Raw genomic sequence first — 22,531 nt, 5'->3', positions numbered from 1 at the left:
AGCATGCATTTCTGCAGAAATATTTTAGATTGTATTCAATAAATAATTACTAAGATGCTTGCAACAGGAATTTTAGGATGTGGTCTATGAGAAATTGCCCATGAAATGGCATTTAAGTGTCCTAGGGTCATGTTGACTTTGAGCATCTTAAATCTTAACATCCTCGGTAGATTAACTATGAAGTTTAAATAATTTGAAAGCAGTATATGTATATTTTAAAGATCTTCTGATATTTTGGTTGATCCTTGCAATTATCATGTATGGAAGATGACCCAAGGGGAGGCCAAAGACTTGGTGCAAGGAGCAGATATCAACCGACTTTAAAAACACTAATTTGCACAATAACTAGGCATACAATCATAAGCTTTGAACAGAAGATCTAAAAGTCCCTATCTCCGAGTAGGGAAATGACAAGAAAGATCTTCTGTTACATTGCAATGACACTTGAACTGATATTAAAGAATAGTAATGCATATCTTTGAGACATTGTCAACAACATTCTATGGTCAATCATTTTTTATTAATACTGCAATGCTGACAAAATGCAGTGAGAGGTTTTTATCTCTCTTTAAGGGTACGTCTACACAGCAGCGTTATTTTGGAGTAACTGACATTACTTTGAAATAACTGCACATCTGCACTACAAGCCTTTATTTTTAAATAATGTCAATCTGGAGGACTTCTTACTCCAATTTTCGGTAACCCTCATTTCACGAGGAATAAGGGAAGTCAAAGGAAGACTGTTCTTCCTTCGACTTCCTGCTGTGTAGACAGCGCCAAAAGCCGAGTTAAGCTATTTTGATTTAAGTTACACAATTGATGTAGCTGAAGTTGCATAGCTTAATTCAACTTTAGTCCTGCTGTGTAGATGTACCCTTAAGAGTCACAAACAGCAGGAATACAGTGTTTAAGAAGGTAGAGGGATCCGTGGTTCTTTTGTCAGGGTATGTCTACACAGCAGCGTTATTGTGGAATAATTGATGTTATTCCAAAATAACAAAGAGCTCGTCAACAGAGCAAGCCATTATTTTGAAATAATGGCGAGCTAGAGGACTTCTTATCCGAAAAATATGGATAGACCAGAAAAATATGGATAGATCAGAGACATTAAAGAAAAGACTGACATTAAAGAAAAATTAAAAGAGTTAAATATAGAAAAGTAATTTAAGAAGAGTGATGGAAAACATGGCTATGTCTACACAGCAGCATTATTTCAGAATAACTCATGTTATTCTAAAATAACATAGTGCACGTCCACACAGCAAGCCATTATTTTGAGATAATGTTGAGCTGGAGGAGTTCTTACTCTGACTCCTGTAACCCTCATTTCACAAGCAGTGAAGGAAATTGAAGGAAGAGTGTTCTTCCTTTGACTTCCTGCTGTGAAGAAAGCACCAAAAGCTGAATTAAACTGTTTTGACTTCAGCTATGCAATTGATGCACCTGAAGTTGCGTAGTTTAATTCTACTTTTGCCTTACTGTGTTGATGAGCCCTCAGTATCATGGTTTCAAGGAAAAAAATGACATAAATGTTTTGTGGTTTAAACCATTTTATTAAGTTTAATAACCATTTCAAAGGTTACCTGCCATTCTGTCTGTTATAATTTATGGACACAGGCAAATGTATGCAATATGTGTCTTGATTTTTCCTGTTTTATCTGTAAATACAAGTTGGACCTCCCTGGTCTGGCACGGTTGGGACCTGACCGGTCCCAAATGAGAGAATTTGCCGGACCAGGGAAAGTGTCTCTTGCCCCTCCTTCTGGCCCTCTCTACCTTCTCCCCTGATCTGCTGTCACCAGCCCCAGCCCCAGGCTGCCTTTGGCAGCTGGAGTTCTCTGGACCTTGCCTACGCTGCCTCATGCGGCCAGATTTCTCCAGCCCTGCGCTGTCACAGGTGGCCGAGCTTCTCCGGCCCCCAGCCACACATTGCTGCTGGCTGTTGGGGGTTCTACAGCTCCATGATGCAGCAGGCTGCCATGGGCTGAGCTTCCCTGTCCCCCAGCCCCACACTGCCATGGGCCCTCAGGCTTCTATTGTCCTGAGCCGTGCACTGCCGCAGGCACCTAGAATTCCCCAGCCCCCGGTTCCTCACTGCCATGGGCTGCCAGAATTCTTCGATCCCTGACCCAGCACTGCTGTGGGCCTCCCACTGTCCCCTGCCTCAGACTGGCTGTTGGCCCTCCTGCCATTGAGCCCTGGGCTCTCTGTGGTGTTGCCAGACCACGGATGTTGCCGGACCAGAAAGTATCGGTTTTCAGAGGTGCAACCTGTACTCTTAATAAACTTTGGCTGTGTTGTTTTCTTTCCAAAGGAGGAAGTTAAAGAGAAGAAGGCAGAGATAGATGAAGAAATTGTGGTGATTCCTAGCACTGATAGTGCTCTAAACCAAATAAGGAGAAAAGAATTCCAGGTGACTACATCTAGCTATAGTCAAGAGAAAATGGGGACAAAATTTAATGAAGCTAAAACAAACAGATACTTAACAAGAGAGCCAGGATCGCATGGAAAGGATGATGTTTTCAAAGCCATTTTTTACCCAACTTCCAAACCTGCTATTGAAAAATCAGATGAAGAAGATGATGCTTCTTTGAAATCTCAAACTATTATTGGAATCTCCCCACAAGTCACTGACTCCACCAAAGGTATTGATGAAGAATACATTTACATTTCTTCTGGCACTGAACCAACAAGCATGTCCACTACTGGTGGTCATGAGGAAGATATTTTATTGTCAACATTTAAGCATCACCAAGATGGAGACAACTCTTGGGATTCCATTCCTACCACCTCTGCCAAGGAATTTGTCACTGAGGAAACATCCCAGGAAGACATTCTTCATTCAAGAGGCCCAGAAATAAACAAATATGATGTTGATTCACAAGGCTATGTAAAAAATGTTTCAGAAGATGTAGAGCCCTCAGGTAGTGAAGAGTCTGTGGAGAGTACTCCTTCCATTGATGGAAAGTTGTGGTTTCAAAATGCAACAGATTTGGCACCTAAATCTGATGTCCCATCAGATAGTGAGCTGTTATTTCAGACTAGTTATACTGATGCATATGTTGAGGGCTCAAAACCAGCTACGGTGCCCTATTCCAGTGGTCCAGTGATGTCACAAGATACTTCAGATGCGGATATAGAGTTGCTACATTATTCTAATTTTGCTTTCTCCCCTACTGAATTATCACCTCATTCTATCTCTTCAAGCTCTGGAGAATATGGCTCTGCTTCTGTTGCCAGTGAGGTACTCTCTCAGACAACTCAACCAGTATATAATGGTGAGATACCTCTTCAACCTTCCTACAGTAGTGAAGTGTTTCCTCTAGTCACCCCTTTATTGTTTGAAACTCAGATGCTCAACACTACCCCATCTACATCAGGTAGTGATGTGACCTTGCATGCTACACCTGTGTTTCCCAGTGTTGATGTGTCATTTGAACCTACCCTGTCTTCCTATGGTGACGTACCTTTGCTTACATTTTCCTCTGCTTCCTTCAGTAGTAAAATGTTTGACCATCTGTATACAGTTTCTCAAATGTTTCCACAAGTTACTCCAGCTGTTACAAGTGATAAGGTGTCCCTGCATGCTTCTTTGACATTGGCTGAGGGTGATATTTCAATGCAGCCAAGCCTTGCTCAATATTCTGATGTGATGACACATCAGACTACTCATGCTGCTTCAAAGACATTGATATTTGGTCATAATAGAACTCACATGTTTACTCAAGTCGAACCATCCAGCAGTGATTTAAATGTGCATGCCCTGTCTACAATGTCTGAACTTACTTATGCTTTGTCTAGTAATGTGGGCTCCCTCCAAACTTTTACTGTTACTTATGACTCTGCAGAATATGTGCATGATTCTGTTGGCATATTTCATCAGGTTCCCCTATTTAGGAGCTATAACAATGTACTGATGCATAAGCCTTCTTCTGTAATATCACAAGCTGATACTTTGCTGCTGACTACACGCTCTCTATCTAGTGATATGGATTGGTCTGAACCGTACTCTGGTAGTGAGTCCCTTTTGCCTGACACAGATGCTTTGGCCATACTCAAAGTTTCTTCATCTGATTCTGTAGATGAATTTATGTTTGCAACATCTGTGTTAAATGATGTTAATGAGACACTTCATAAAAGTGATATAATATATGGAGATGAGAAAGAACTTCAAATTTCTTCTTTCAGTGAAGTGGCTTCCCATGCTGAAAGTACAGTGATGCCTGAACTTCCTACATCTGATTCTAACAATGATGTAATTAAACAGACTACGTCTTTGCAAGGAACCCCTCTTCCTGTTTCTAGCACAAAGGGAATCCTTCCAGTCTCTCTTGCTTTCCCCTCTACTAAGATTTTTGATTATGATACTAGTAAACTTTCTGAAAATTACTTTTTTGTTCAGCCTGTGCATGTTACATCTCCAGCCTTTGATGACTCTTTGCTTAAACCTATGCTTAGTGCAATCTCAGATCAAGCTGTCTCTCTCCCTGCTTCTAGCAAAATATTGTCTCCTTCAGCACAGCAGTACTTTTATGAGACCTCAGATACATTAAATAAAGAAGCATTACTACAAACCTCCTTTGAATCTTCTGATGATGGCATTTTGCTTAAAACAGCTGCATCTGTGCCTAGTGATCCAATATTGGTTGAACACTCCAGGGTTCATAAGGATAGTTCTACATTTGACCAAATATTCTATCAGATGGCACCAGATTCTGCTACAAATAAAACAATGTTGCATTCTACATCTACACCCTCAGTTGCTGACATGTTCTCGTACACCTCTAGTAAGCCCACAACATCACTTCAAGGTTTAATTGATTCCTTTGGAAGTGAGGAATATGTTTTATCCAGTTTGGTTAACAATGAAGATAATCACCAGGTAGTTCCTTCATTGTACAGTAGTGATGTTTCATTCCAGTCATCCAGTTTAGAAAATACAAATGCCTTTCCCCGCAAAGTAGAGAGCAGAGTGGCTACTCCTGTCTTAACAATTGACATATTGCCAAATATTCCTACTTTTATAAACAGCCATATTTCTTCAAGTGTTTCTCAAAGAAATGAGGTTCCCATTTTTTTCTCAAGTTCTACTATTGCTGATGTTTCTGTTCATGTGCCTGCAGATGTTTCTGATTCTCATATATCTGGTCATCATGATCTTCCTTTACCTGATGTATATATTTCAGACCTGGCTGTTTCTCCCAGCAGTGAGGGCCATAGAACCCTACCTAGGTTGCTGGTTCCCTCTCAAACATCCTCTCAGTTGATCCCCAGTGCCAATTCTGGCACTAATCTGTGGACTCCTGTAATTTATGATGAGTATGATGAGTATGAGGATGGCTTCCCGTGTACTTCCCATAGAGAAACTCAGGAAAATATGGTAGATGAACAGAATATGCAGGTAAACAATATAAAGGATGAGAGTAACCTAATGATGAATTCACATTCTGAGAAGTCTGAAGAAGACAAAAAGATTACAACTGTTGCATCAGACAATCAGATAAGCCATGGCATGGACAGACAAACTTATCCATCAATACCAACATTGGCAGCACTGATACCTAAGAACCGCAATGATCCAACAATATGGGAAAACCACATTCAGACTCTTAGTATCCCATTGCAAAATACATCAGAGTCTAAATCTTGGGCTGTTTTTACAAGTGATGAAGAAAGTGGCTCTGGTCAAGGCACCTCAGATAGCCTTAATGATAATGAGACTTCAACAGATTTCAGTTTTCCTGACCTTAATGAGAGAGACACTGAGGGGGCAATTGAAGCAGGTAACTCAGAATTAACTCCTGGATCATTACAGTCATCAGCACCATCTGTAACTAGTGATCACTCACCAATATTCAACATTTCTGAGGCAGGTTAGTTATGGGTCAGTCTAATGCATAATGTGTAGCTGTGACATTTTTCTGCTACTGAAAATGAAAAAATATCTTAGTACAAATATATATGAGACTAGTGAGAATTGTTACATATATTTCAGTGATGGAAGAACTTAATAGTGCAGTGGGGTTGATTAAGGAAACACTGTGGAACGGGGATCATAAGTGATAAAGCACCTGTGTTGTAAATGCAACTTTTGATTACTAACAACTACAACTGAAATACCTGATAGTATTTAGGTTCAAATTCTGCCCTTGAGTATGTTTGTACAGTCAATGGGAGTTATGTAGCAGATGGCAGAAAAGTGTAACATTTTGCTCTTTAAAGGCTAAGTTGGACTTAGGCCATTTGCACAGGGGTAACTATCACCCTTTCAGAGGAAAGCTTGCTTCAAGATTCTAACGTTCTGTATGAAAGAATCCTAAAATTATGTTTTTATTATGGAAATAGTATTTTGTATTATTTAAGATGAATTTAGCAAGGTAAAAGATGTTTCAACCTAGTTCTGACTGGTTTTAGATTGTAAAAAACTTGTTTTAATTTTTATTGCATCTCTCATTTTTAATTTTCAGTAATTTACAGAAACTTCCTCCTTGACATTCTTACTTCTAAAATCACCACAGGCTTGATTTTGTCATGCTCTTTGTTCAGTTCTACTGAACACGATTTAATTATTTATGGTGTTACATTCTTAGCGTCCAAATAAGAGGCCCTTCCCACCTCCACCCCAGCCTAGCCTGGCCTCCAACTGGTGATGGGGGGGGGGGACAGCCTGAAAATAGCCCTAGACTGAACCAACCACAGCTGAATTGCCTTTTCCCTGGCATTAATCCAGCTGTGGCCGGGGCCGTCAGGCCCCACACCTGTCTCCATATTTGTGCACATAACAAAATTCATTCCAGTCGGGTGGGAAAAAGTTAGCGGGATCATTGTTTAGCATGGGTGGCAGAATAGGACCACACATTTATAAGATCTTGATGAAATTTAAGAAAAGGCTTTACAAAGTTCTGTTGTGAAAAACTTGAAGTGATCCAAAATAAGTTGTATTGCCTGTTTTGTCATATTTGTTGAAATATAATCAGAGCCAACAATATGGGTGCTTATTTAAAAAGTTCAAGATTAATTTGATAAGGTAGAAAATATTGAACTTCAATATTGCAGTTCAACAAATATTGAACTTCCATCACATATTTATAGCCTCTCTAGGGGGCAGTGTCATCCAACTAATGGTATCTGTAACATATACAAAAAACTTAAGTCCTATATTGTAAATATATAGTCAGATAGCTTTATTAGTAACTGGGGGGCATAAAATCATCCCTAGGTAGCCTGCATAGATCAAGATGCTGTAGCATGGATAATCATGAGCCCATTTGGCCCACAGGAATTTTACACATGAGCAAGCAACTGAGGCAGTAAATGTGTTCATAGTTTTGATGCTTCCTTAGGAAAATTATGTAAAACACACATGAAGTAAAATTATTACCTTTAAATGTCAGCAAAAAAGAAAGATAGAATAATTTTAAGCCCGTTTTACACCAGCTAGTAACATGGGGGATGTCTACACTACAATGTTTCAAAATATCTTATTTTGAAATAACACATCTACACACAAAATGCATTTCGAAATAGCATTTTGCTATTTTGAAATAACGCGTCTACACCGAGTGGACTCTGAATCGCATTTAAGGCCGGCTGGAACCAGTTCCAGCAGGGCACCAGGTCAGGACTTACTGCGTGGGGTGGCTATCTGAGGTCTGTGCTTAAAGGGACCCCTCCACCCCCCACCCCCACCCTACCAGAGAGCCAGTTCTCAGGTTTCCCTTCTTGCTTGTCTACTTTGATGAGGGACAGCAAAGCATTTTTTCTCTGCTTGCTCTGGCTGCCTTCACTCGGGACACCACAGCACTCTGCAACATGGAGCCAGAGCTGCCCCTGGACACTCTGGTGTTTCTATTGGATGCATTGCTATGAGCCTGGCTGCACTTTCTGCAGGCTGCCATCTGGGAGGTCCATCGGGGGGCTGTCAGTATCCAGGAGGCCCTGCGGGAGAGCTTTCACCCTGAGGAGCACTAAGAGCCTCCCTGGTCTGCCCCACTGGGGGCTTGTGCCTCATTCCTCCCTCACATCCTTCCACTTACCCCTTCCAACCCCCCTTCCTGATGTCAAATAAAATACACGTATTTTCATGAACACAAATTCTCTTTATTTAACAAAACTGGGGGGAAAGGAATGAAACTCTGGTGAGACTGGGGAAAGGAAGCAGGAGAGGGAAAAGAGAGGGTGGGAGATGGGAGGGGGAAACCTGGGAGGAAGGCGCTGGAAGAGGGAAGCAAGGAGAAGAAGGAGGAGGGGGGTCTCGCTGGACCAACTTGATTGTCATGCAAACCTGATCCTAGGTTCGCATGTTGCCTTTGGTGGCCAGGCTGGCAGCTATCCTGCCACAGACGGCCATGTTCCTCCGTCTAGTGTGGAGATCATGGACATTTGGGGCATCCCCCCCAAACCTGAATAAGATCCATGATCTTCACCCTTGACCAGGAAGGCACCCGCCTTCTCCGGGTCCTGGCAGGCTCCTGGGAACTGGCAGACTGCTCCTGGGGAGAGGTGGAGGGCTGGCTGCCAGTGGCTTGCTGGCTCATGTTTTGGGGCCACTGGGTCAGGGGCAGTGATTGCTGGCTCTGGTCTAACAGGCTTGGAGCTGGCACAGGCACTTTGGCCAGAGTCTACTCCTTTAAAGACTCCGGGAACGGGGGGAGGGAGAGGAATGTTCTTGGTTGAGGCTGGAGTGGCCACCAGGGCACCCTGGGAAGGCTGGAGTCCCCCTATTTCGATATGAGTGTCTACACAGCACTTATTTCAAAATAGCTATTTCAAATTTGGCGTTATTCTTCAAAGAATGAGGTTTACCAAATTCAAAATAAGCATTCCGCTAATAGCGGTTTGGCTGTGTAGATGTTAGGAAAGTTACTTCAAAATAAGGGTTGTTATTTCAAAATAACTTTGCTTTGTAGACATACCCATGGAGATTATCAAACATTATTTGTAGTTTGCTGTAATTAAACTTAAAATGCCTCATTTTCAATTAACCATGAACAGCTTTGAGTCTTGACAGTACTTCAGAAGGATGGCATAACATGTGGCTCATCTAATAACTGAGATTAACAATTTAGTTTATAGTCATCACTCTTATTAAAGAATTGCCTATGCATTGGTCTCTTCCAGCAAATTCTTCCTTCTATAGTCTTTTAATAAAACAGCACTTACATTGGAGTAAATTTCTCAAATGAGCTTCCTGCTGATCAGAAATAACTGCTTAGCTACGTCTTAATATTTATTTTAAAACAATAGCAACAAAAGAATCTTATTTTGATATTTAATATTTGTATTTAAATCTCAAGTATTACAGTGCATTTCTCAGTAGTTACATAAGTCATATGTTTTGTTGAAAATTTTCATGAGTTTAAAAATATTGTTAAATCATATTTTGTTGAATAGTAAATTATTACTATTGTTGTTGTTACTAATTAGTGGTGGTGGTAGCGTGAGATGCATTTATAAAATCTGCATCACGTAAAAATTGCTCCATCAATTAGCAGTCATCTTATCAATCTTTCCTACAGGACAATTAATTGAGAGGAAATTCAAGATGTCATTAATATTTTTAAATAGTTATCGCAGGTTTACTATGAATTTTTAACTGGATTATAATATAAAAGAGGAAAGGATGATGAAGGATTTATGGTTAACTGCCTCACAAATCTGAAAGTGTGTCCAAAATTAAGGAGGAACTCACTTTAGGCAAAAACAAAATTACATAAGACCTGTTCAATGCCCTGTGAATCCAGTGGGAGTTTTCCTATTGACTTCTGTTGTCATTAGTTCACAATGGCTTGTTCCTATACTTTGAAATCAGTAGGAATTATGCCACTTACTGTATTGGGATTCAAATCAGGAAAATGGTGAAGTTAAACATGAAGAGGGCTCTCTGATTTTCCTGTTAATGACTACAGAGAATTGTGCATCTGTGTCACTCCATACATATATTGTAATTATTAATTCTAATGAGTGTTGCTACTGTAGAAGAAAATGGCAAATGTTTTTCTCATATTTTTTTAAAAATTTCCCTCTATAGAGTTAGTGTGAATTTAGATACCATTACAGGATCAAATAGAAGATTTTACAGATTTGTTATGTGGGGATTATGTGTGATTATTTTAGATTCTGGCCCTTAATTATCTGTATTTGCAGAGGTCGCTGCTAAAAATGACAGCTCATAAGCACAAGAAGAACTAAGCTCTAAGAAACTGATATGTGCTGATATTTTAGAAGAGCACTAGTTATGCTGAATATCAAAATAAATATCATAATTGTAAGAAATGATAGATCCCAAATCCTGGTCTAGCTGGAAAAGAGGCAAATGGAACTATAAGGTTAGGCCACTCTTCATGACTTTAGAGCTGTACTGTATTTTGAGACAGAATCCAAATGATAGTTTTCTGCATACCATCCACATGGCCACCAAACTTGGTCCACCTGTAGTCCTGTGTTAGGAGAGTCCCTGATATATCAATTGTGGAGAGAGGAGCAGCTTCCCCCCTGGTTGCCATTTACCCATGAAATGGAGATTCAGTGGGCTGCCTGAAGCAAAATGTTCTCCCAAGAAGGAGCAGAAGATGTAACCCAGAAAGATGAGATGGTCCTAATGATGCTAAGAAAATTTCTCTATAGAAATCAAGGGAAGGATGGTTTGCAGATAGGTCTCCTGCAAACTCATATATCCACAAATAGTTCTTCTCTTTGTTCAGGTTTCTGCTATTCACCCCACAGTAGCTTTGCAAAATTTGTAATCACAATTTGGATAGGAGGACAGAATCCTATGAACAGTGGTACCCTATGCATCAGCGGCTGACAGACCCTTTTGTCCAGGCTAAACTTTCCCTCTGGATCAGCCAGCTCATCATGTGGATGGCTATAATTTGACATTTACTCCCATTTTATCATGAACCAGAATATGGCTCCTAATAAAATCAGTGATCAAATAATAGTGTATTTTCATAAGCTTTTATTTCATAATAATATATTCAAACTATTGTGTAAAGAGCTAGCTACATATTTATATTGAAATGTATGTTATCTCACCTCAAATTATACTGTCCTTGAAGTCCTTTTGCTCACCTTCTTTTGATTGAGTGGGAGCAGATAGGAATGGGCCAAAATCTGCCACAGACTGAAAGCTATCTACAAGATATCTGAGCTACTTAAATATTGCATAAGTGCTGTCTTTTAACAGTGTGCTGAGAGAGCATCTGTCTGTTATAAAATATCACATGTACACTTCTGGGTCTGTGATAGTGGTTTCCAGTGTGAAATGTGAATTTGTATTTTAGCTGTGCAGCATGGTTGTATGCAATGACAAAGAGCAACCTTATATGGCTGAAAGAATGTATTCTTTTCACTCCCCTAATTTAACTCACTAAAGTATGGTACATTGTTCTGAAAAATATAAGATCATGTTCTACAGTGAGAGTACCTCCAGAGTTGAACAAGTGGACTTATTCAAAGGCCACATCCCAATCAGTCATGCACAGACATAGTTCCCATTAAAATCAAAAGGGCTACGTCTACACTGGCCCCATAAAACGGAAGAGGCATGCAAAGCAGGTAAGTTAGAATAGGGAAATCCGCGGGGGATTTAAATATCCCCCACGGATTTAAATAAACATGTCCGCCGCTTTTTTTCCGGCTTGGGGAAAAGCCGGAAAAAAGCGTCTAGACTGGCGCGATCCTCCGGAATAAAGCCCTTTTCCGGAGGATCTCTTATTCCTACTTTCAGGAATAGTAGGAATAAGAGATCCTCCGGAAAAGGGCTTTATTCCAAAGGATCGCGCCAGTCTAGATGCTTTTTTCCGGCTTTTCCCCAAGCCGGAAAAAAAGCGGCGGACATGTTTATTTAAATCCGCGGGGGATATTTAAATCCCCCGCGGATTTCCTTATTCTGACTTACCTGCTTTGCATGCCTCTTCCGTTTTATTGGGCCAGTGTAGATGTAGCCAAGGAGATACCTGAATGGATCCCATATCTTATTCACCAGAAATTTGGGCCCTGATTTTTAAAAACAGCCTCCAATACTATGACTGCAATTCTGCACCTGCAACTAATTGTGAAATTTAACTTGCTCATTTACAGGAAATGGGTTATTTAGATGTTTAAATCCTATAAGTTAGGTAAAAAGATCTGCAGTCCAAAATCAGGAGCTAAGTTGAGGCTTTTCTATAAAAGAGATCCTTGAGCTTAAGAAACTGATAGTAACCTGCTAATGATTTTACCACTGACATATTTTAATCACTTTGCTAATTCTGGCAGCTTTTAGAGGATAATTCAATGTTTGGCCTTTGCAGATTCCATTTGGTATTCTGTAGGGCTGTCAACAAAATATAAATTACATTCTGCAAAAAAATGAGATTTCAAATGTTTTGTTGATCCCAAATTACAAATCTTATGCTAAATGAAATATCAGTTAAATTCCATTTTGTCTCAACTGAAATGATTAATTTGCTAGATATTTGTAAAATCCTTGTATTGTATTTTGTATTCTCTAAATGGGTGCTGTTTTAGAAGTGTTAAGGGATAGATTTTACTACTCTTGATTTTAGTGGGACTACTAGAGGAGTAAAGATTTAAAAATATGACTTTTGGATACATATACACTGCATGGCTATTTTGAGATACCGTAGGTATCCTGAAATAGCTACCCTGCGTCTACACAAGCCGCCCATTATTTTGAAATATTTTTCAAAATAACGGGTGTGCTAATTTGCCATCCCAGTAAACCTTGTTGTACGAGGGTTATAGGATGGCTCGAAATAGTGTGTTATTTTGAATTTGGTGCTGTATAGATACGTCAGATTTCAAAATAAGCTATTTCGAAATAGACTCGAGATAAGATATGCAATTTGCACAGTTCAAATTGCATATCTTATTTCAAGTTTAGGGTCCTGTGTTGACGCACCCTTATAGTCAAAGACTCAAGGAGCTCAATATTTATCTTAACAGACTTGGCTACTGTGTCTCAGTTCCCTCAAAGAGAACAAATACTGAATAATGCTCAGTTTAGGAGAGAAAAGTGTAAAAATTAAAAGGCCAAGGCACACAATGAGATGAAACTAGCTAGAGAAATAAAGAGTAATAAGAAAACACTGTGCAAATACATTAGAAGCAGGAGGAAGATCAAGAATAAGATAAGCCCATTACGCAATGAGGCAGAGAAAACAACAACCGGAAATGTGGAAAGGCAGAAGTGCTAAATGATTTTTTGCTTCAATTTTCACCAGAAAGGTTAGTAATGATTAGACAGGTAACATAGTGAATGTCAGTGAAAAAGAAGTAGGATCATAGGCTAAAATAGAGAAATAAGGTAAAAGTTACTTAGGCAGGTTAGAAGTCACTGGGGCTTTATGAAATACATCCTAGAATAGTCAAACAGCTGACAAAGGAAATATCCAAGCCATTAGCAATTATCTTCAAAAAGTCATGAAAGACAGATTCCAGAGGACTGAAAAAGGGCAAATATTGTGCCCATTTATTAAAAAAAAGGGAAATAAGGACAACCTAGGGAATTACAGATCCGCCATCTTAACTTCAGTATCTGCAAAAACAATAAATTTGCAAACACCTAAAAGATAATTAGGTGATAATCAACTGTCAGCATAAATTTATCAGGACAGATCATGTCAAGTCAGCCTAACACTTTTCTTTGGGTAACAAGACCTGTGAATAGGGAGAAAGTGGTAGCTGAGGTATATCTTGAATTTAGTAAGGTCTTCCATGAGATTCATATAAACAAACTAGAGAAAATTATTCCAAACTACATGGAATTATTGTAAGAAGGGTACATAATTAGTTTGAAAATCATTCCCAGTTGTTCCCAGTCAAGTGGAAAGAGCATATTGAGTGGGGTCCTGCAATTAGTTCTGGCTTTGGTTCTGTTCAATATCTTTATTCGTTAATTAGAGAATGGCATAGAAAGTACACTTATAAACTTTGCAGATGATACTAAGTTATGAGAGATTGCAGGTGCTTTGGAAGATATTAAAATTCAAAATGATCAAACTGGAGAAATGGTCTAAAATAATCAGCATGAAATTCAATACAGACAAATGCAAAGTATTCAACTTATAAAGGAACAATTAATTGTGCACATACAAAATGGGAAATGACTGACTAGAAAGGAGTACAGAGGACAGAGATTAGGGGTCACATATTGGGTCACAACCTAAATAGTACTGAACAGTGTAATACTGTTGCAAAAAAAGCAAATATTCTGGGATGTATTAGCATGGGTCTTGCAAGCAAGACACAAGAAGTAATTCTGCTGTTCTGCTCTGTACTGATTAGGCCTCATCTGGAGTATTATGTCATGATGTAGGCACCACATACAGAAAAGGCTCTGGTCTACACTAGGGAGTAATTTCAAAATAACCCCCCCTTATTTCGAACTAAAAAGTAGAACGTTCACACTACCAAACTCGTTATTTCAAAGTAACAGCCTCATTATTTTGAAATCTATACTCCAGCTTTCCCCGGGGAATAAGTTTATTTTGAAATAGTTATTTTGGGAGTTATTATTTCAAATGTAGTTCTTTTGAAATAATTTTCTAGTGTAAACATGCACAACATGTGGACAAATTGGAGAAAGTAGAAAGAGTACAACAAAAATCATGGAAGGTCTAGAAAGCATGACCTATTAGAGAAGATTGAGAAAAATTGATTTCTTTCGTTTGGAGAAGAGTAGACGGGGAGAGTCATGATAACAGTTTTCAAGTATATAAAGTTTCTTACAAGGAGGAGGGAGATAACATTTATTGAAGCTCTGAGGACAGTACAAGAAGCAATAGGCTGAAATTGCAGCAAGGGTGGTTTAGTATTGGAAATAAGGAAAAGCTTCCTGACAGGGTAGGTAAGTACTGAATTAAATAGCATAGGGAAGCTATGAACTCTTTAATCCCTGGAGATTTTTAAGAGCAGGTTAGACAAACTCCTGCCAGGGTTAGTCTAGACTCTAGGGCTACGTCTACACTGCAAGGTTTTTGTACAAAAATGGCCATTTTTGTGCAAAAACCTATTGAGCGTCCACACTTCAAATGCAGAGGGCTTTTGCCGCTCTAGGTAAACCTTCTTCTATGAACAGGGCTCGCCAAGCGGCGGCGAGCCCTGCTCGCCAGCTGTGCGGTTTCGCACCATTCTGCATTCTGCGCATGCGCAGATCGCTCTGCGCCAGTTCTTCCGGGTCGTAATCTACTCACCACAGGCGAGTAAATTATATTATTTTTCATGCCCTGTCTATGAGGCATAACTAACTCCCTTTTGCACTATAGCTATTGTGCAAAAAGGCAAGTGTGGGCACTCCAGTGGGGTTTCTTGCACAAGAAACTCCTATGGGAAAAAGCACGGGTGCTCTGATGACCATTTTGTGAATGGCCATCAGAGCTTTCTTGCATAAGAGCATCCATGCAGTGTGGACGCTCTCTTGCACAAAAGCACATCGTTTTGCGATGCGCTTTGAGGTGTGGACGTGTTTTTGCACAAGAACTCTTCCTCAAAAGACATCTTGCACAAAAATTTTACAGTGTAGATGTAGATTAGATAGATAATACTTAGTCCTCCCATGAGTGTAGGGAACTGGCCAAGATGACCTATCATGGTAACTTCTAGTCCTATGATTCTATAAAACAATCCAATGGCTGGAGATGAAGCTAGACAAATTCACACTGGAAAGAAGGTATGACTTTTTAATGATGAGAGAATTAAGCATTGTTGCAATTTACCAAGACTTGTGGTGGATTCTCTATGAGTGGCAATTTTTAAAGCAAGACTGGGGGGAGTTTCTAAAATTTAACCTCTAGGAATTATTTTTGGGGAAATTCTATGGTCTCTGTTATACAGGGAGTCAGACAAGATGAAATTTTGAAATATTTCAATTTTGAGTTTTTTATTTCATCTTATTTTTAAAATAAAAAATGCTTTAAAATGAAAAATCAGAAGTTTCTCCTCCAGTAATGTTGAAATATTTTTTCCTATGCTTAAAGAAAATTGTATCAAAATCAAGATTTTGCAAAAAGTTGCAGATTTGATGGCAGATTTGGGTGCGTCTAGACTACATGGCTCCATCGATCGCCGCTTCATTTAAATCAAAATGGTCGCTGCGCTGTGCCGGTCAGTTGTTTGTCAGCACAGCGTGGCAGTCTAGACAGGGATCTGACGACCCCAGAACCCTTCATCAGCCAATCCTGTAAACCTCATTTCACGAGGCATAAAGGAGCCTCTATTGATGGAGCCATGTAGTTTAGATGTACCCTTTGAGAGGAAAACTGTTACACCAACAACTTTCCAAATAGCTCTAATAGCAGCAGCATTTCAGAAAGGAGCATTTGCTCCTGCTGTTCTTCCTAGGACAAAAATCCCACTAGCCCTCCATCAAAGGGCAGATTTGTTCAAGTAGAACTTTAGAATTGCTCCCTTAGGCCCCAAACCTGCAAGTGACTCCACATAGACAGATTCCTGCTCCCATGTAGAGAGAGGGCCATTGACTTGGAGCCCTGCATAAGGCCTCCTTTCCCCCTCCCCTCCAAGCAGTGCTCTTAGAAATATTGGGGCCTTAATTCCAACACTGGTGAAGTACCTTTTCATTTGTAGTTATAATAAAATATAAAAAGCATAGACAATGACATGGGTGAACTACACTCACTAGAAAAACTGTCATTTGGGTCAAAACTCGCAACTCTAGCTACTGTGAAAAGTCTTATTGAGTTAAAATTTAAGGATTGACCTGAGAAAGAGTTGCAGGGCCAGGCCCTTTACTGTGTTCCTTTATTTTAATAAAATAATAAAAATATATTTTGAGATCCCAATGTACCCCTGGGCCTGAGCATTTCAGGCATCGGTAATATAAGGCTAATAGAAACATGTGAGATCTATAAAATATATCTATTTTATATAGAATCATTTTATTCTCTGTTAAAAGCCAAATAAGAAGTGAAATTTGGCTCAGCTGAATTCTTCAGTGGATGCAACATTTCTCCCATAAATCTAAAAGCCAAATTTACAGGACTGACAAAACATTAAACTAATGCAATTTCAGTTGCAATTTAGCCGTCATGTAGCTATTTGCTGTGCTATGAACATTGTTTATTAATAAAAATAACAATGGTTTTTATTACATGAGTAAAATAGAATATTAAAGCTATATTTATACACTTCAGTATTATATATTTAGATCCCTCAGATCATTGGATGTTCTGCTAACTGAAATTTAAGAGTGAAAATTTTTCTTCTTGAAATCATATTTTAACAAAATTCTGCATTTTTACAAAGAGCTTCTACACTGCTGGGATGCTGTGTTGCATAAACGCTAATGCTTTGCTGTCCTTTCTGTCTGCTTATTTTCTTTGAACTGGTTTGCAAATATGTATATTTTCTGCAGTATACAGTACAAATTAGAAAGGTAAGTGACATTATCTAGGGCTCTTATAAACACATTCAGTTATGTTGTACTTTTTTGTCAACATTTAAATATGGATTATTTCAATTTTCTCTGACTACAGAGGCAAGTAATAGTAGCCATGAGTCTCGTATTGGTCTAGCTGAGAGTCTGGAATCAGAGAAGAAGACAGTTATACCACTTGTGGTCGTATCAGCTCTGACTTTTATCTGTCTAGTGATTCTTGTGGGTATTCTCATATACTGGAGGTAAGTTATGCATTTTTGTAGTTTTAAAAAGTTCATATTTTGTCAATTAGAAAAACGTAATTGACATTATGGAACAAATTTTCAGGATCCTGACTCTCTAATAGCTACTATTATTAATTATTTGTATTGCAGTAATACCTATTTTTGGAAAGCTGTTAAAAAGGTCCACTATCATATCAAGAGATTTTTTTAAAGCAAATAGTTGATGTGATTGTTTACCGTTAGGTATTAAATGATACAGGGAAAATAAAATTAAACATCACACATGTAACAGAAATGTAACTGTAGGGCCATTTACAAATTCACTATGTGATCCCACAGTTCTTCACGTCAGTGGAAGTCCTATGATGCATATTATAATGCAGAGAAGCTACGTGTATAGAAATATATTTCTGTATCAATCCAAATTTTATTTTTACATGGCTATTTTGTTGTGTTTTAAAATTACTTATGGAGCACCATCAGCATATAAGAGGATGTAAAAAGCAGAGGAAGTTACAGCCCCTAACTCAAGGGTCTTCCGGGCAAACACAGATTCTACATTAAGCCAAGAATACAATAGATGATCAGAGATGAAACCTTTTCTCTCTCATACACACATGCGTTCACACAGTTCCACCATCCCATATAAAGTGGGGGAGGAAGGGATCAGCAGATACTGCGTCTGCACTTTGTGCTCCTCTGGCCCAGTGGAGATTCCACAGGAAATATGGAGGGTTATGGCTAGGGCAATGACAACAGTCATAGCTAGGGGATTCCATAGTAGCCAGAGGCAGTGCTAGCCCTTTAGAGTTCCTAAGCAAGAATATTTTGGAATTCCTCTTACCGCTCACCCACATCCTAAGAATAGCAATTGCATTATTTTCTCTCACACACAAAAAAGCCAGCATAAGAAATCCCCCAGGAGAATTCAAACCTGGGACCTCAGGAGTTTAGTAAAGGAGCTGCATAAGCTTGAGCTATAAAGGCATCTAGTGTTCAGTTTAGGCTGTAGAACTCACTGATTCTGATCTCTAACTGTAAGTGGTCTGAGTGCCACCACATGGGACAGTAACCCATACCCACTAGGTGTGTGTGTTTCAATAACACATAGCATCCATGTGAAATGGGATGAATTGGCAGGAAGGGGTAATACTAAGTTCGTATTATAGTCTTAAGCAATTGTTAACTCTGCTTATGCCTAGCTCCACCATGTTATATCATGGCTCCATTGGTTACAAGATTTTCTGGGGACCAAAGTAAGCAAGGAGACAGAGGCTCCAGGAGAATAGCCCTATCCTCCCATGGATCCCCCAAGATCCATGGTGAACACTGGTGGTTCACTAGTGCCAATGGTGGACTCCACAGCTTATTCTCTGGGGCAGTTAAGGAGGAATTCCCTTGCAGAGGGAAAGCCTTACCCAAACCTGCTGTTATACTGTGGTTCTGAGCTATCTGGTCCCAGGTTATAATTTATATTGTAATAGTGCCAAAAGATGCCAGTCATAAATGGGATCCTGTCATGGTCTAAACAGTCTTTTGGAGGAACTTCTTCAATATTCCAGACCCCTAAGGAGTCTGAGTCTTCCTTAAGGTTAGACCATGTGGCCTCACTGCATTCTGCAACTGAAACTCTGGGGCTTCAGTACTCCTGCTTCACACCACGAGCTCTGCTTAGTGAGACCAATTGAAATAGGCTCCTCGTTTGAGATTTGCACACTGTTCTGGAACTAATACACCTCAGCAGTGATACTCAAGCAGTGTTTTCAAGCAGGCAGGATTTATCAGTTACCTGGAGATTAACTGCCCCTAGGTTGACAACCCCTAGGTTGACAACCCCTAGGTTAACACAGAACAGAGGCCCCCAAAGTATAGGAGGAACCCCCAAAGGAAAGCATGGAGGAACCTTCAGGGGCACAGTGGGGCTCAGGACAGTCCCTCTCTGCTCACAGCTCAGCTCCGGCCCTAACCCAGTTGAATCCATGGCTCTTGGCATTGTCCCCAGCCTCTGTGTAGTTCTGCTCCTGGCCCCATGCCAGCTAGCCTTGGCTGCTGGTCATAGTTCCATTCCCAGCTTGGGGCCAAAGCTGGGGTCAAGGCTGGGAAAAGAGCTGCCCTGGCCACAAATTCGTCTGCTAGCCCACCTGCACCTCTCACCCTCTGCATTGGCACCTGGCTGCCCTGCTCCTGGCTCCAGAACTACCCCTAGCTCTGGTCCCAGAGCCATGTCTTCCTCCTGCCTCAGAGCTGTGGTCCCACTCCTAGCCCCAGTTCCAGGGAAGGGGTACAGACAGGAGTAAGGGGAACATGAAAAGCTTAGGGACCACTGGCATAGAGAAGTAAAGGTTAATGCCTAGTCCATTCTGATCAGCCTAGAGCAAATTCACCAATCTGTAGTGAACTCCATTTTCAGACTCTGTTTCTCTGATTTCTTTCCTTAATCAGCTTCCAGGTGAGAGAGCTCATGCTTCTTCCAGGTTTATTCCCCTTCTTTACAGCTCTTAGCCCTTTGTTCTTGACTGAGTGTTGTGCTTAGCTTTGCTGCTGATAGATTCAATCGGTGTGTCATTGGAGCTTGTGTTATCTTTCTAGGAACCTTGTTGATCTGGGTAAGTTTCCACCAAATTCTTAAAGACTCCATACATTGTGCTCAGACAGTGATGGCACACAAACCTACATTTCTTGCCTGCCCTGAAAGAAAACTTAATCCTTTCACTGCTGCCCCCAACTGGTTTGCAATGCAAAGTATAGAGGGAAATGGAGGTACACAAAGAAATTATGTTTTTAAAATATCTCATCTGCATAGTGAGTCTTGGAAAGGAATGAGTTAATGTCCAGAAGAATTGCACAACTCATTTCCTAGATTACTTCTAGTCAGTTGATTATGAATTCTACCACAGGGATTTATGGTTACTCTCTCATTTTATTGACAGACTTCTCTTAGATTTCACATTGTCCAACATGAATGTTCATATTTATGTTCCAAAAGACTTTATCTTTAAAGCTAAATGGTATTTGAAATCTTTCCTGTTTACAAAAGAAAACATCACCATACACTTTAAGACCCGGATTGCATGGTGTAGTTTTAGTAATCCTACACATGTTATGAGCTTGTTCTTGTCAAATGACATTGTGTTCATTTGGTATTCTTTCTCAGAGAATGCACAGTTTTGAACCCCAGGCTTTCAAAATATAACAAAGATCCCATTAGCAGTAATATCTTCTGGATGTTTAATTTAATCCTTTGTGTATTTCCAATGTATTACAAAGTAAAATATGGAGCTCTTTTTTTGTTAATCTTCAAGATTTTCTTGACATTATGCTAAAGCTAGTAACATATTTTCAACTCTCTTTAAAGGAATGAAATCTAAATATCATACAGAAGTTAGGACTTTGTGGCCTGATTTTCAAAAGTGCTGTGCACCCACTGCTCTTTTTAAAGTCAATGGAAAATTAGGACATTTACTTTCTATGGCAATTTTATATTCTTTGTACTTGCAAAATGTTTCATAGGAAAAACTAAATAATAGATACTGTATCCAACCTAACAAAGCAATTCACATGTTTAGGGTTAGCTGATTTTAAGCTGACAGTTGATACCAGATATGAGCCTTTTTAATTTTATTTGTTGTTAGCCAAATTCATGATAATTGCACACCAAATATTTAAAGTTGCAAAAATCTGATCTCTTTGTGCTTATTAACAGCAATGTTTACAAAAATGATGGTGGGATAGCCAGAGGTGCTCAGTGAAATGAAGAGATATCCATCAACCTCTGCTTAGTATAGCTCTTTGGTTCGAAGATGAGTCAAAAAGAATCATACCTAGCAAAGCTGCCAAATAGCTGTTTTTCAGATTCATGGAAAAATTGTAGAAATTATTTTGCCACCTCCTCAGATTGTTTGCAAAAATAAACAGCCATTGCACATAGCAGACAACTAAGCTTGCAGTTTAACTCTGCTCTTTGTAAAGAAGTATTGAACTTCTGCATGGAGAAATACACAACTCTTGACTATTTCATGAGGCAGAATTCCCCTTTTTTCATGAAGTAATACTCTCTTCACTTGCAGAAATGTTTAACTCTGATGTTTCCTGAATATTTTATCAGATTCCATATATGAAATTAAAATATATAATCTTGCCCATCTCTAGTTTGGTGGTTTAAGCACTCTAGTAATTTAGGGAAGGAGTTTCCAGGCAATATAATTATGGGTTTTTTTCCTCTTCAACAGCATAGGTTTACAGTGAAGTAGACAAAGAGATCCTTTTATTCTTTCACAGCCTTGTCCCCTTGGATACGTTGTTTTGTGCAGCCTCTCTGGGAGGATTTTCACCCAAAAATAGAATACATAAAACCAAAGAAAAAAGATTCAGTCCTCATAATAGAGCTTCACTGGAAATGCCTATATCCCGGTTCTGAAGATTTCATGTCTGAAGCTCTAGATCCAATTATCATTAGCAATGGCTTTTTACTTTGGTGAATGGACTTTGTACATTAGGATCACTGGGTGAAAAAAAACCCCCAAGTTCTGAAAAATGGAAATTTTCCTGTCCTGTACTAGCAGCAAATTATACCCCATCCATGCAAATTGAGCTGCTCTGCTCAGCCTGTTTGCCTGGCCCTGCCCTCAGGGGAATAGAGGGAATTCCAGACACACAGCACCAACTTAATTCTGCATGGCCAGACCCAAGGTCTACCTAGCCTGCACAGGAGTGAAAGAGTGAGTAGAAGGATTTTCATTCCCTTATAAACTGCTATATTGACAAATAGTCCAAGTGACAGTCTTGCCCTAAACTGTTCTTTTAAATTTATTCTCTCAGCTCTAATTTCTTTCATGGCAGTTTAATGTGCTGCTATTTGTCTTACTCTACTGCTGTAGCCTCTTTAATTATTGCAACATCTTTAATA

General features: G+C 39.5%; 1 protein-coding gene across 4 annotated transcripts in view; it reads left to right on the top strand.

The window, feature by feature from the left end:
• The window catches only part of PTPRZ1 (protein tyrosine phosphatase receptor type Z1), a 194,457-nt gene that overhangs the window by 136,875 nt on the left and 35,051 nt on the right, over positions 1 to 22,531 (top strand). For 2 of the 4 annotated variants that reach the window (XM_014573369.3, XM_014573371.3), the window contains exons 12-13: positions 2,315 to 5,873; positions 17,499 to 17,643. In XM_014573369.3, the coding sequence (XP_014428855.2) occupies positions 2,315 to 5,873; positions 17,499 to 17,643 (3,704 nt within the window). The remainder of the gene's footprint in view (positions 1 to 2,314; positions 5,874 to 17,498; positions 17,644 to 22,531) is intronic. The other 2 variants (XM_014573372.3, XM_014573374.3) reach the window with 2 other exon arrangements.

This window comes from Pelodiscus sinensis, chromosome 1, assembly GCF_049634645.1.
Source record: "Pelodiscus sinensis isolate JC-2024 chromosome 1, ASM4963464v1, whole genome shotgun sequence".
NCBI lineage: Eukaryota > Metazoa > Chordata > Testudines > Trionychidae > Pelodiscus > Pelodiscus sinensis.
The sequence above is the reverse complement of the archived record's forward strand: the minus strand, read 5'-3'. Positions and strand labels throughout refer to the sequence as shown.